General features: G+C 45.3%; 1 protein-coding gene across 3 annotated transcripts in view; it reads left to right on the top strand.

Annotated features, from left to right (window-relative positions):
* The first annotated feature begins 954 nt into the window (after positions 1-954).
* The window catches only part of SMURF1 (SMAD specific E3 ubiquitin protein ligase 1), an 89806-nt gene continuing 76378 nt past the window's right edge, over positions 955-14382 (top strand). For all 3 annotated transcript variants that reach the window (XM_043915294.1, XM_043915292.1, XM_043915293.1), the window contains exon 1: positions 955-1348. In XM_043915294.1, coding sequence (XP_043771229.1) covers positions 1294-1348 — 55 coding nt within the window. In that variant the 5' untranslated portion in view covers positions 955-1293. The remainder of the gene's footprint in view (positions 1349-14382) is intronic.

Consider the following 14382-nt stretch of genomic DNA (forward strand, 5'->3'; position numbering starts at 1 on the left):
ACAAAGACCAAAGAAGGCATCCAGAGAATCAGGTAGTTGGTCAAATATAAGTCTGATAAACAAACACAGCTTTCCTTATCAACGTATTTCCTCTTTGTAACAGGTCAACAGAGGAGCTTGTTTGCTGAAGAAAGCATAATGAGCTTTACACCCTGAAACTCTGGGAGAAGTGTTAGCAGAAGGCAGGGAAACGCGGGCCTTAAAGCTACCTTTTTGTTTGGCTCAAGTGTCTGTTTACTGGATGGTGACAACATCTACCTCTTTATCCGCCTCTCGCATCTCATTTACCTTGCCCATATATGGCACTTCCTGCGATTCTGGCAACTTTGTTACGGGTCAAGAGAGAGCACTAGTTGCCCAGAACACACCTAGGGGACTTTGTCTCTTTGAGAAGTCCCTCCCTTGAATTGCACTTTTTAAGAGACTCTTTACTAAAAGTAAATAAACTGGAATTGCACGCCTATTCGTGCAAAGCGCTTGGTGTAATCACAGACCTCGGTTTGCTGTAAGCCCCCCTTCAACAGCTCTCACGAGCTCGGAGCCTTGAGTGAGAGGCCTGGAAAATCGGTGCCGTTCTGTGAACCTCAACGTCCCCATCTGCAAACCGGTTCCGTGGGAGAGTGGCGGAGAACGAGAACGACCCCACGCGGGCCTCGCCGTCCTTCCCGCCCCGGGGCGTGCCCGGCGCTCGCTCCCGGCCGCCAAGGCTCCGCACGTCGTGCCGGGTCCCCAGGGCCTTCGGAGAGCTCGGTGGCAGCCTGCGATTCCCCTCTTCCGTCCCGGTGCGGGACACCCCAACCACCGGCTTTGGAACCCTGCGCGCCCGGGGGCTGGGCCGGCGACGCGGCCGCGCTCCGAGCCCCGCCCCGCCGTCCCCGCGGGCGCGCGCACGCACACACGCAGGCGCGGGGCCGCACGGCGCGGGCGCGCGCAGGGCCGGGCCGGCAAGGCGGCGGGCGCGCGCGCGGCTCCGGGAGGCGGCGGCGGCGGAAGCGGCGAGGGCGGCGGGCGTCCGGCTCTAAGGTGGTGGTGCGCAGCGGCGGCGGCTCCGGACTGGGCTCGGCTGGGAGCGAGCGAGGGTCGGGGGCGCCGGGTGGAGCGCCGATCCCCCGGCTCGACCATCTGCCGGCCGCCCGGACGCCTGGGCCGCGGAGTTTGTGTCCCGGCTCGGACCCCGGCGCCCAGCCCGGAGCCGTAACCTTGAGGCGGCGGCGGCGGCGGCGGGGCCGGGCCGGGCCGGGCCGGGGGGCGGCGGCGGCGCTGGATCCGCGGCTGCCCGATCGTTGGCGGGAGATGTCGAACCCCGGGACGCGGAGGAACGGCTCCAGCATCAAGATCCGTCTGACAGGTACGGCCGGCAGGAGGCCCCCGCCGGCGCCCGCTCGCAGCCCGCACGGCCCCTCCGGCAGCCCCGGAATTTCCCGCAGGGCGCCCCGGGGAGGTGGCCCTCCCCCTCGCCGGCCGCCGTCCCGGGACCGGCTCGCCCCCCTAGGCGGGCGCCCCTCGCAGCTCCCTCCCGGCCCCGCCCCCGGCCCCGCCCCCTCGCTTCTCGCCCCCACTCGCCCCCCGGCTTCCCTGCTTCCCCCCATGACCTGCCCCCTCGCGTCTCCCCTCCTGGCCTCCCTCGGTCTCACTCCCTCCATCCTTCTCTCTCCCCTCCCCGGCCCCCCACTCGGTCCTTTCGCTCCCCCCTCCCGGCCCCGCCCCCTCGCGTCTCCCCTCCTGGACCCCCTCCGTCCCCCCCACTCCATCCTCCATGCGCCCCTCTCCTCCTTGCCCCTCCGTTTCTCTCCCCCCTCCATCCTCCTCGCCCCCTTGCTCACGTTACCCTCCTGGACCCCTTCCGTCCCCCCCTCATCCTCCCCACTCCCCTCTCCCCCTCACTTCTCCCCTCCTGGACCCCTTCCGTCCCCCCCATCCTCCTCGCTCCCCTCGCCCCCTTGCTTCTCCCCTCCTGGCCCCGCCCCCGCCCCTCACCCGCTTCGTCCCCCTCCGTCCCCCTCGATTTCTTCCCTCCCCCCTCACCTGCCCCCCCTCTTTTTCCCCTCTTGGTCCCGCCCCTCTCTTCTCGCCAGGTTTTCCCATCCTCTGGCGTTTCCCTGTCTCCCCCCGCCCCCACCTGCCCCCTGGCTTCTCCCTCCTGGTAACACCCCCCACCTGTTTCTCCCCCTTCCCGCATCCGTGCTCTTCCTCTCTCCACCCCCCACCCCCCACTTGCCCCCTTGCTGCTCCCCTCCGCGCCCCGCCCCTTTTGAGCCCCGCCCCCTCACTGGTTTCTCCCCGCCCCCCCAATCCCGCTCCCCGTTTTCTACCTTGTCCCGCCCTCGCTTATCTCCCAGCCCCGCCCACTTGCCTCTGTCTGGCGGCCTCCACCCTTTCCTTCAGCCTTTAATTCCTCAATCCAGTCTCGTTGCTTCTGCCGGTCCCGGTCCCCTCACTTCCCCTCTGGTCCAGACCTCTTCAGTCTGGGCCGCTTCCTCTCTCTCAGGCCAGGCCACTATCTACTCTGGACGCTGCTGCTTCAGTTCTTTGCGTTACCTTCATCCCTGTCCCACCCACGTCACCGCCCCCCCCCCCGCCCCCCGCAACACACACACACACACGCACGCACACACACACACGCACACGCACGCACGCGCGCACACGCACACTCTGGAAGCTTTGGGAGCTGCATTAGCGCAGGCTTCTTGATTCACTCTCATTGAGTCTTCAATGAAATGCCCGTGTCTCTTAGGTGGCTCTGTAGTGCCACCTTCAAGGGTGAGCGCGAAGCTCTGTTCTCGGCCTGCAACGTGGTGGTTCTGGTGTGCGTAGCTGCCAGTCGTGTCTGCCGGCCGTGCGGCGGCTGGCGGGCTCCAGAGATCCTGGACCAGTGTGCACCCCCTTCTGTCTTTTCCTCGCTCTCCCCACTACTACTGCCCCGTCTCCTGGTTTAAATTCACACCTGAGGCTGGATTGTAGTGTTGCAAATACGGTTCTGTTGGGGGACTTTCCAAACGCAATTATTTCCAGCTCTGGAAAGGAAATATAAAGTTCGGGCTAATCCCTGTTAGGGGTTTTCCCCTGGATTTTTCTGTTCAGTGACTGGTCTGATGATGACTTCAAAGTCAGTCTGGTCAGATTCTTTAAAAAAGAGAATGAGCATTTGGGATGGCCCTCAATTATTGGTGAAATCCCTGAAAACAACAGAGAGTGATTTTTTTTTTAATTAAAATTTCCTCTGAGAGTTCTTAGTTGTTGTATGATCCATTTTTTTTTTATTTTATAAGATAAAAGTATATTTTAAGATCCACTTTTTGTTTCAAGGAAAGGGAGATGGTTTTTTTGTAGAACGATATCAGATCAGGTTATGATTAGATAACACAATCAGATCACAATGATTTGGACCCAAATCCAGACCCTGGTTTTGTCAGTAACAGGTATGTCCCAGGGATCTTTGTTTCTGGAGAGATACAATTCTTTATTCCAGGGCTGGTAGGAAACTCTCACTATGTAGATGCAATATATACATTGTTATTTTTATGGTTACATAAAAGCCACGTTTTTTGCTTTGTAATACTTGTAAAGCTTTAATGACTGACACCTTTCATTTGGTTCTCATTTGCAGTGTAATCTATAATTAACATGAGATTGGTTTCAGGATTCTTGTTAAGAGCAGAAGTAACTGATTTTGTGAGTTGGATAAAAGTGTGATTAATGTTTTAGAAGGACTAGGTTTTAATTACAACATTTGTGTCAGGTGTATATTATTAATCAAGGTTAGCAGGTCTGGAGTGGGAGTTTGTTCTTCCCAAATTATTTTCAGTCTCAGGAATCTATTGTTTTTATTTCGTTTGGGGCGTTGCGCTGGCTTCTCATCGCCCTGGCTTCTCTTCTAGCCCAGGGGGAGGGGTTCTAGGGCACTTGGGCTTCAGTAGTTGCCGCGGGTGGGCTCAGTAGATGCTGTCCCCGCTGTCTAGCACAGGCTCAATAGTTTACCGCTGAGCCACCAGGGAAGCCAGTTTTCAGGAATTGAGATGTCATAGATGCGGAAATGCTTCAAAGAGTTTTTGGATGGTTCTTGCTATTGAAGAATCAAGTTATGAACGTTCTTTCCAAAACGCTTTTTCCCTTTCGCCCTGCTGATGTTATTCTTGATCTGAGGGACCTGTGGTCTTCCTTGCCGAGAGGTTGAGAATTTAGTGTTGATTGCAGACGCACATGATGCCAGTTGTCTGATGAACGTTAATTTACCTGGAAACTACGTAAATTATGTGGAAACTACGTAATTTACGTAGGAATGAGCTACCTTGTTGGCAGTGGGAGGGTAGGTTTCTGGCCCCATCTTTGAGCTTGTCAGAGGGAGGTTAAAATCTCTTCTGGAAACTTGGGAAGTCATCTTTCAAGAGGTGTGCACTTTTGTTACTTGTTTAAAAATTTGTTTCCCTGTGTGATATTTGAAAAAAGTGATTTTTTCTTTTAGAATGAGGGTTATTCTAACCAGTCAGGGAATAACACAGAGGGCACAGTAAAATGAAAAGCACGAAGAACTGGATTATAAAAGAGCATTTAGAACTTCGGGGTCCACAGTTATTTTTGGTGGTTGAGTAGAACATTGGGTTTAGAATTAGAAGACTTGATTCTGGTAAGATCTACCATTAACTATGATATGGAACAAATCATTTAACCTTTCTGGGTTCTCTGTTTCCTAATATATAAAATAAGATTTCAATTCCGTTATAGTTTTCTTTTCCTTCTTGAGGATATATCACTCTGACTGCCTACTTGTTCCAAATTACTGTTTGCTTATACTTTTGTTAAATCTCAGTCCTGGTATTTAGAGTTTATGTTAAAACACAACACCTCTGTTTGATTTATGCCAAGCATTACTTTTGTGTAATGGTTACATTTATGATTTCCGCCCCTCCTTTCTCTGGAACCCTTTTTGTTTTTGAAAACTATTGGGTCGCATGTTGGCCTTCTTTGGAAAGCAGGCCTAAATTAGTAGTAGAACGTGTAAGTCTTTATATTGAAAAGAATATGATTTTAATGTGTGTGTTTGTGATATCTTAAGAGGAATATCATTCTTAAATGGTTTCAGTAGGCTTGGAGCATAATATGTACAAAATCGAGTGATCTTGGTTGAAGAGCATTATTTTGTAGACATTTATTTTTTTTGTAGACATTTTAGAGTCCTCTGACAAATACTTTGGAAACACTTTTTATCTTAAATTCAGCAGAATTTGCAAGGACTTTGTTCTTACGTGGTACACAAATGAATCCCAGATACATTATTTAGGCCACTTTGGTAAAAGAATGGACATTTTGAGCTCTCAGGGTTCCACAGTGCTCTTCAAACAAATTCAGTTTTATTCTACTGTTAGCTAGTGAGTTAAAGTGTGGTGTGTGTGCTCAGTTGTGTCTGACTTTTTGTGATCCCATGGTCTGTAGGCCGCCAAGCTCCTCTGTCCATGAAATTTTCCAGGCAAGAATACTGGAGTGGGTTGCCATTTCCTACTCCTGGGAATCTTCCCCACCCAGGGATTGAATCCGAGTCTCCTGTGTCTCCTGCATTGGCAGGCTGAGTCTTTACCACTGCGCCACCTGGAAAGCCTAGTTAGTTTAAAAAAACAAATGCCCAAACTTTTTTTTTTTTTTTTTGGGCTTTTATGCCTTGAAACACTCTCAAATGTCCTCGTGTTTTTATATCTTTTGGAGCGTGACTGTGTGCTGGGAAGGGAGAAAAATTCTAATTCCAAGTAGAGAAGGGGAAAGAGACCTTCCTTGATAGCCTATGGTTGTAGAAGCTGTTTTTAGAGTTGTAGCATGTGTAAGGTAAGGCTGACTTTTTTGGTATCTGGATGATCCAGCTTGGAGAAAAGCAGTTGTAGTTATTAGCTGTTAATAACCTTAATTGATCAACCACAGGTGACCTGAGTGATTCGAAATAGTTGTTTTTCTTAAAGATGAAGAAATCTGAAGACGTTGCCTGTGTCAGTTTGTACCAGCAAAGAACCTGAATTATGTAAGGCAGGCAGAACTCTTGTTTTAATTAGCCGAAACTGTGATGAGGGACTAAGTCATCAGTATTTACCCTCCACCTGAGTTTACCTAACAGTGTTTCGGGTTCATGAAGGTACAGTCAAAACACTTTTTTGAATTGAATTATCTAAGGATGAGTGGTGGGCTTAGATTAAATGCTTATTCGAAACTTAAACTGCAGTTACACTTTAAAAGCAGTCGCTTTCTGCCAAATACATGTTCTCGTATTGACTTTATTTTTGATTTGGTCACATCCATGCTGTGTTAAGAAAAATCTTTTCCCTCAAATTCATTAAAAAAACAAAACTTTGACCGACCTAAGTGACTTGAGAAATGAACCTGTCCATATGCCCTATTTCTCTCTGTATTTTGATTGTAGTTGTGATTTATCAAACTACAATTTTTTACTTCAAGCCTATTTCTTTGTCAGTTCAGAACTCCTATTTTTGCAACCATGAAAGTCGTGTCTGAACTTCAGTTTTTCTTTCTCTTCTCCAAATTTTCCTTTTCTATGTTCGGTCACATTGGCTGTTTCTAATGTGGAACATTGGGTGAGGGGGAGGTCCTGGTGACTGAGTCATTTGTGAAGAAGTATTTCCTAATGAATTAAAAAAAGAAACAAAGACTGACCCTTAATATTTCAACATCAGCTCACTGATTCAGTTCACTAGCCTGGCTGTTTTGTAACATGCTTGTGGGCACTGGTTAAAAGTTAAAATAGCTGAATCGTGCATTTTCTTGAGTGCTAAGAGCAAAAAGGAAGTTCAAAAAACCTTCTGAGATGGATGAAATAATTGAGTGTTCATACCATTCTCTGATTTTCTGGGTGAGAAACCCTAACTTTTAGGATTCTCAAACCGATGTTTTTGTTCCTTCAGAACCATGTCAGTGGTTAAATGTCTTTAAACAAAGAGCATGTAAAAAATATGTGGGTTTGTTGTGGTTTTTTTTTTTTTTTTTGGTCACTGAACAACCTAAATGACTAGTTAGCTTGTTTTGTCAATGAATTTTATTGAGAGAAAGCCCCTCACTTAAATTGTCTTGTTGTCAGCCGCATCTAGCTGCCCGCTCTCCCTAAGGCCATTCTAGTTAAGAGCTGCTGAGCTCTCTCTCATGGAAAAAAAAAAAAGCTCATAGCCTTGTGGATCAGGCATGTCTTCTTTTTAAAACGTTAGAATTCCTGTTGTGTCTATAGATGAAATTGAATCCATTTAGATACTTAAACTGAGGGAAATGTTGTTTCCGTATTTCTAGATTAAAGGGGAAAAAATTCTTATTGTTTTAAAACAGGGCTTAAATAATGTACAATCAGTGCGTCTGGTGATGGCCCCACTCTGTAATTCCAGCTGTGTTCACCTCCATTGCAGCTGAAAGGAATTCTAATTGGCTGAGGAATGTCGGCAGCGTCATGTATCACAGAACACGGACCTGTTATGCTGGCTGCCGGGTGATGCGTTTCAGATGTTTTAGGCTCCTGAGTCCAACTTGAAGGTTGCTTGCAGGGAGTCTGGAAGGGAATGTTGTGAAGCGGGCCTTGCAGACAGCAAGCAGCCTGCTTTGCTTTCTTCTTGTTGTTGGGCATCCGCTAAATTCTCTAAAGGCCTTGGTGCTTCCTTGTGGCTTAACTACCGGAGTGGCTATCAGAAGGTCCGACTTTGCTTTCTAACACACAGAAGTGCTGCAGTGAAGAAGGAGGGTGGTGGAATTATCATCCATTTGTGACTCAGTTTTCTAGTCGGTAATGGAGGTACCTGCCTTTTTCTATCAGGCGAGGACTTGATATGGATTCAATATTTGGACGAGTAGTTGTGAATTATTCCTAGAGGGGCACAGTGTAAATACAAAGTCATCGATTCCTGTTATTTCTTATGCTTAAATAATCATGTAAGTGCTCAAGCTAATGACTGAAGAAAATTATGGAATCTACAGATAAATATGGAAAAATTACACTTAAGAATGAATTGCTGAATTCTCCATGCATTCAGAAAATTCCTTAGAGAAATAGTATCATAAGCCAAGTGGTATCACAGCATCATTTTAAATTGTGAAACCTTGGAAGCATTCCTGTCAAAATCAGGACCAACGCAGGGGTGCACTGTCACAGTTCTGTCAGCTAGAGAAAGGCATCAGAAAGCAAAATCCCTCTTTGCAGGCAGTTATGATTTATCTTTTAAAGTCCAAAAGAATCAGCTGAAAAAGTTACAAGCAAAACTTTAGTAGTTGGATAGAAAATTTTTCCATGGAAAATAAAATGGATAAAAATCGACAGGCTAGGAAAAACACTTGGTAATCTGTATGTTATGAAAGTCTAGCTTGCTTAATGTATAAAGAGCTTTCAAAATCAATTAGAAAAAGGCCAATAACCTATTTGGCAAAGGATGTGGACAATTCACAGAAAAGGATGAAAATGTATTTCAAACATGTGAAAAAACATGCAGTCTTATTCATGCCAAACAAAATACCGATTAAAACTAAGGGGGAAACAGCTTTTTGTCTAGCAGATCAGCAGTGACTAGAGTTTAACAGTATGTCATGATGACAAAGGTGTGGAAACGCAGAAACTGTTTTACACTGTGGTTGAGAATATAAATTGGTACAATCGAGTAGGAAGGGCAGTTTGATATCAGATAAGAAAAGTATATGGGGCTTCTCTGGTGGTTCAGAGGTAAAGAATCCACTTGCAATGCAGGAGACTCAGGAGAGATGGGTTTGATCCCTCCTCCAGGAGGAGGAGGGCTTGGCAACCCACTCCAGTATTCTTGCCTGGAAAACCCCATGGACAGAGGAGCCTGGTGGGCTACAGTCCTTGGGGTCCCAAAGAGTCAGATGCGACTGAAGTGACTGAGCACGCGCAATGAATGTGTATACCCTTGGACCTGACAGTTTTGCCCTTAGGTATTTTTCTTACTGATGTTATATTCACACATTTATGTAAAGCCTATATGCAAAATTGTTGCAGTAGTGCTTAAAATTATAAAAGACTAAAAACAACTTAAATCTGCATTAATAGAGAACTAGTTAAATAAATTATGGCATATCCCCAGGGATACATAGCTGTTTAAAAGAATAAGCTAGTGCTTTATATTCTGAGATGGAATATTCTCCGAGGTCTGTTATTGAGTGGGGAGAAAAGCATGATTCAGAAGACTGGAAATTGTACATACTGTTTGAGTAATAAATAAAACAAAATGGAAATGTATGATGTATGTGTGTAGATATCACTGGAAGAGTCCTGTTGAAATATTGATTGTGATGGCCTCTGGGGAAGAGAACTGGGACTTGAGGATGCAGATCAGAGTGGGAAAGAGAGAGACTTTGTTTCACTGTATTTCTTTTACTATTTCATCTCTTCCCCACCCCAGTTCTTGTCCCCGCTTTGAGCATGTATTGCTTTTCAACAAAAATGGTAAAAACAAACAACAAAAGAATCAACTCTTAAGCAAAAAGAGTTTCTTAGAGCAACTAGTACATTAATTGCTAATAGTAATTACTTTCAAATATGTTCTGGACATTCAAAGTAATTGTGCCAAATGTATTTTAAAGGGCTGAAATAGCATCTAAGGGTATATATCCATGTCATGTGTATTTCACTACTAGGAAGATTCCTGGGTTCTAGAGAGTAAAATGCATTGCATACTTTGTAAGTCTGAATAGATTTTTTTTCCCTCAGAAATTATGTTCATTCTGATACTGAGAACCTGTCCCCTAGTCCCCCAAAAAACCCAAAACAAAAAAAAAAAAAAACAAGGAGAAGCTCAAAAGCCCTGTTCTAGCATAATATTAAAAAGCTATTCCAGCCCAAATGATTCTTTGCAGATTCAGGAATCTAATCCTCCTTAGACCTACTTTTTTATAGAGAGTCCTTTGAAAGACTGGAGTCTCGATTCTGAATAACAGCGCTGGTTCATATCATTTATTTGGAATGTCATTTGGGGTTATCACTGACCTATTTTTGTAAAATAACCTCCTCCCTGAAGTGGGGTAAAAATGCTAACTTGCATAAACCAGCTGTAATAATTTGGTAAATTTGGTATTTCCCCACATATTTGTAATCAATAAATTTATTTTGAACCTCTAAAAAGGCCTGTTTGTTAATGTTAGTGGTACCTAAAAAAGAAATATTGATAACTGACTCTAAATGTGGAAAAAGTCATCACCACATGTAATTTGTTGTTTTTTTGTTCTCTTAGAGCTTTGGGATAAAAACCTTAAGTTTTACCATATTGTATTTCTACATATATTACCTACAGATCATAGATTTGAGAATTGCTTGATGAGAGTTTGTACATATGAATATTAATAGTAATGCCTTTATATCTGTACGGTGTCTTATAGTTTCCAGAGTTCTCATGAGCATTTCGACACTTGAGGCAAGATGCAAGCCAGCCCAAAGAAGCTTTTTTTGATTTTTGTTTTTAATTGTGTTTTTGTTTCTAGGTTAAAAAAAAAGCATGAAATTTGTTTTATTCTTTTTTGTTGTTGTTGTTGTGTTATTCTTTAAAAACACATTTAATGGGCGAGAAAAGATAGTTTCTTTTCTCCTAAATGGATAATCATTTCATGGGCTTTTAGAAAAATTCTCAGAGGCAGCTATAATAGATGCGTTCCCTGGTGGCTTAAATGGTAAAGAATCTGCCTGCAATGCAGGAGACCCAGGTTCAATCCCTGGGTCAGGAAGAGATCCCTTGAAGAAGGGAATGGCAACCCCCTCCAGTCTTCTTGCCTGGAGAATTCCATGGACGTGTAGCCTGGAGCCTGGCGGGCTACAGTCCACGGGGTCTCAAAGAGTTGGCATGAATGAGCAACTAACACACACACATGCTTTGTGATAATCAATAGTCACGTGCAGGAGAAGCCCTGCGTGTTTTCATGGGATGTTGACTTGACTTAGGCTACACTGAGGATAATCTACACTCACAAAATTAGACAGGTTTTTTTGGGGGGGAAGATAAGGTAGCAGTTTTTTCTCTGTAACTATTCGAGGTTGGAAACATGACATTCTTCTCCTCCACAAAATGCTGAGTAGACTAAGCTTAACCGATCCCCTTCCCAGGAAACCTTGCTCTCTACAGTCTTTCTCATGTCATTGAATCTACCCAGTTGCCCAAACCAAAAACAACAAAAAACAAGCCTCGTTGTCATTCTTCATATCTAGTTCAGCCTCAAGTCCTCATTTCTGTCACCACGTTTTGTCTGGAATGTGTCTTCTCTTCGTGTCCACTGACCCCGTCCTGGTTCCAGCTGCCATCATCCGCTCTTGCTTGGACAGCTGCGGCCTGCCCTTTTGTGTTTCAGTGTTACTTGTAACCAGAACCATCCGCTGCAGTGTTAGTTATTTCTCTTTCAGAGATGTTAAAGGATTCATGAAAAAAGTCCTCACTTGGGCAAATCCTCAAGTAGGGTGGAAAGAAATTGGCTCCGTCCGTCCCTCCGTCCAGCTGCTTATTTCCCACTGCCCTGAGGGGGAGGCTGAGGAGGAAACCAGGAAAGCTGCTTTCACTCCTGCAGCTCCTTCAGTGTTCACTGCCTCCAGCTGCAGTTCCAGGAGCCTTGGTGAGGTGGCCAGCTGTCCTTGTCAGGGTGACATGGAGCTCCCCTCGGTCTGATGATTGAGGGGTGGCCAGTGACAAGCTGAGTTGTGTACAGTGGTGGAGCTGGAGAGCCTGTTGCCAACAGGAAGCCCTTGGCCTTGCTGTCTTGTTTATGTCACTTGTCTCACTGAAGGCGGCTTGGCACACAGCGGTGCGCACACATACCCGTTGGTTGAGGGAGTTAATGACCTTCTTGTTGATCGTGTTCCATGGCCCTGGAGGAACACCCCTCTCGAAGGCGGTATTTGCCGAGGTAGGCCACCTCTTGTGGGCCGCAGGGTGAATTGGGGCTGGGAACTGGGCAGTCACAGCCTGTGGTCAGCGAGGCTTAGGATGTCTGTGGCCATATGACACCCCAAAGCTAGTCTGCCTCTGGACTTGGGGCGGTTCCACAGGTTTGAACCAAAGCCTGAAATACTGTCAAGTCTAAAATTTGGCCCATCTTCGTAACCTTTGGTTTCCCGGTTTTCTCCTCAGCTGCTCCCTCAGGGCTGTTGGAAAAAAGTAGTTAGATGGAAGTATGTCATTAATTTGTCCCTTGCCTAGGGGATGCTTTGCAGTTACATCTTGAATGATGTTTCCTGTTTTCAGGCTGAGAATACCTAACAAGCATGTTTGAGGGTGTCCTGGGGGTCAGGATTCTTATGCCCACCCTACCCTGAAGTCTTATCTCCTGCCCAGGGTACCATTCCCCTCTCTTTCTTTATCCTGTTTCCTCTCTTCACACCTATTGGTCCCCTTGGATTGCAATTTGAAGCAGAAAGACCCTTTTTTAGCAAAGGCATATTTTTCTGCCTTTTCATTTTGTCTCCTCATGGAGCCTTACAGATACTGCGAGCAGTAGTCAGAACCTTGCCTTATCTTGAGTCTTCCTATTAAGTGCCTTCATGCTCCTTGTATTGTCCTCTTGGCGGGCACATGAGGCCACAGTCTGACTGTTCTTTCTTAGAGAGTAAAGACAGTTAAAGGCTCAGGCTGAGATCGTAGGGTGCTCATCGAATTTCATCCTGTTTCCTTTCTTTAACCAATTTCACATTTTTACTTCTGTCTTGTATTTACAATACCACACTTCCTGATTCCAATTTTTTATTAGTTTAAAAAAGCAGAATGCTTTCAGATGGAAGTAGCAGAAAATCTAGCTTAAATTGGCTCAACAGAAAGGATTTTCTTCCGTAAATTTACTGAAAAGCCCAAAACTCATTCCAGCAGCGTGGCAAGGGCCTGCTTCCCCACCTCTCGGTGTTGTGAGCGCAGACGTGCTTGGCCGCTGCTTCCACTGTGTTCGAAAGGTAGGCGGTGGCTGCCGGCAGCTCCCATGGCTGTTGGTCTAGCTTTAATCAGCAGAGATGTTAAGAGAGCACTTCCCCAATGGCTTCTTCCTGGAGTAGAAGTCCTGGAGCTGAATCTTCTTGTCTGATTGGCCTTTTTTGGTCCACGTGTCCATCTCTGAACTAGCCACTGGCTGGGGTGATGGGGATTAGGGTCCATTTTGGAATCTAGTACTGGTATTAGTCTCCCAGCATATATGACAGGAACATTTGAGGGAACTGGAAAATAAATACGAGGAAGGCAGCCAACAAATAAGTAGACGATACTATTTAAAGAACTTTGAAGAAAAAAAAATACTGTCTTTGTACTAGTGTGAATTAAAAAATGTATTTTTGTAAAAGTCCCAAACATTTTTGCCAAGTGTTAGGAATAGTAGTTTTATATGTGAACTTACCCCAACAACCAACTCAATGGGCATGAATTGGAGCAAACTCTGAGAGATTGTAGAGGACAGAGGAGCCTAGCGTGTTGCAGCCCATGGGGTTGCAAAGAGTCGGACATGACTTAGCGACTGAACAACAACCACCCTAATAAATTTCATTGTTGATGTATAGTGTTGTTTCATTTGGGGCTATTTCAACACTGATTTAAACAACATTTAGCTACAGAGTAAAGGAATACGTTCTTATGTCACTTCTCTAGCCACAATATAATTTAAAAAAATTTTAAAAAATATTTATTTGGCTGTACCAGGTCTTGGTTGTAGCATGCAGGATTTTAGTTTCGGTATGCAAACTCTTACCAACCCTTCCTTAAAGGCTTTGAATTAATATCTGTTTTTGATATTTGGAACTCTATATTTTTACTAATATATTCCTTAAAAAAAAAACCCAAAAGTGCTTAGAACATGCTTGGCTGAGCCTTGAACTCATGCTCCAAGGAACAGTTGGCTCTCTCAGACCCCCAGCAGGCTCCTCCTCTGTGGAGTCAGTGGGTGGGGGTGAGGGGTAGGACTAAGAGCTGGGCTGGAGCCAACCTGTGCCTTTAGACAAGTGACCTCATCTCTTAGTTTTCCTAGCTATAAAAATGGGGTAAATAATTGGAGCCACTTCAGAGTATCATGGGTATTAAATAAAATAATCCACAAGCAATGTCTGGTATACAGTAGATGTTTAATACTTGTTAGCTAATATTAGCATTGTCATATTTCAGTGACTCTGAGTTGAAAGTCACACCATTCTTTTATGGACCACTAGAAAAGAAACATCAGTAATTATACTACAATGTGATTCACTTGACAGTTTCATAGATGTTAAAATATGAAGAAATGTGTCTTAGCATCAATGATACGTGGTATTATGGCTGTCTCTGACTCTAAAGTCCTAGAAATTGTTTGCATACCCACAAATTAATGCCATCTGTCTTCAGTTTAAACATAACACAGTGGGATCTGCAGTTTCCTTTCCTTTGTGTTTTTGTCCTGAACTTATATTGGATTTGG

The sequence above is a fragment of the Cervus elaphus genome, chromosome 10 (genome assembly GCF_910594005.1).
Source record: "Cervus elaphus chromosome 10, mCerEla1.1, whole genome shotgun sequence".
Lineage (NCBI taxonomy): Eukaryota > Metazoa > Chordata > Mammalia > Artiodactyla > Cervidae > Cervus > Cervus elaphus.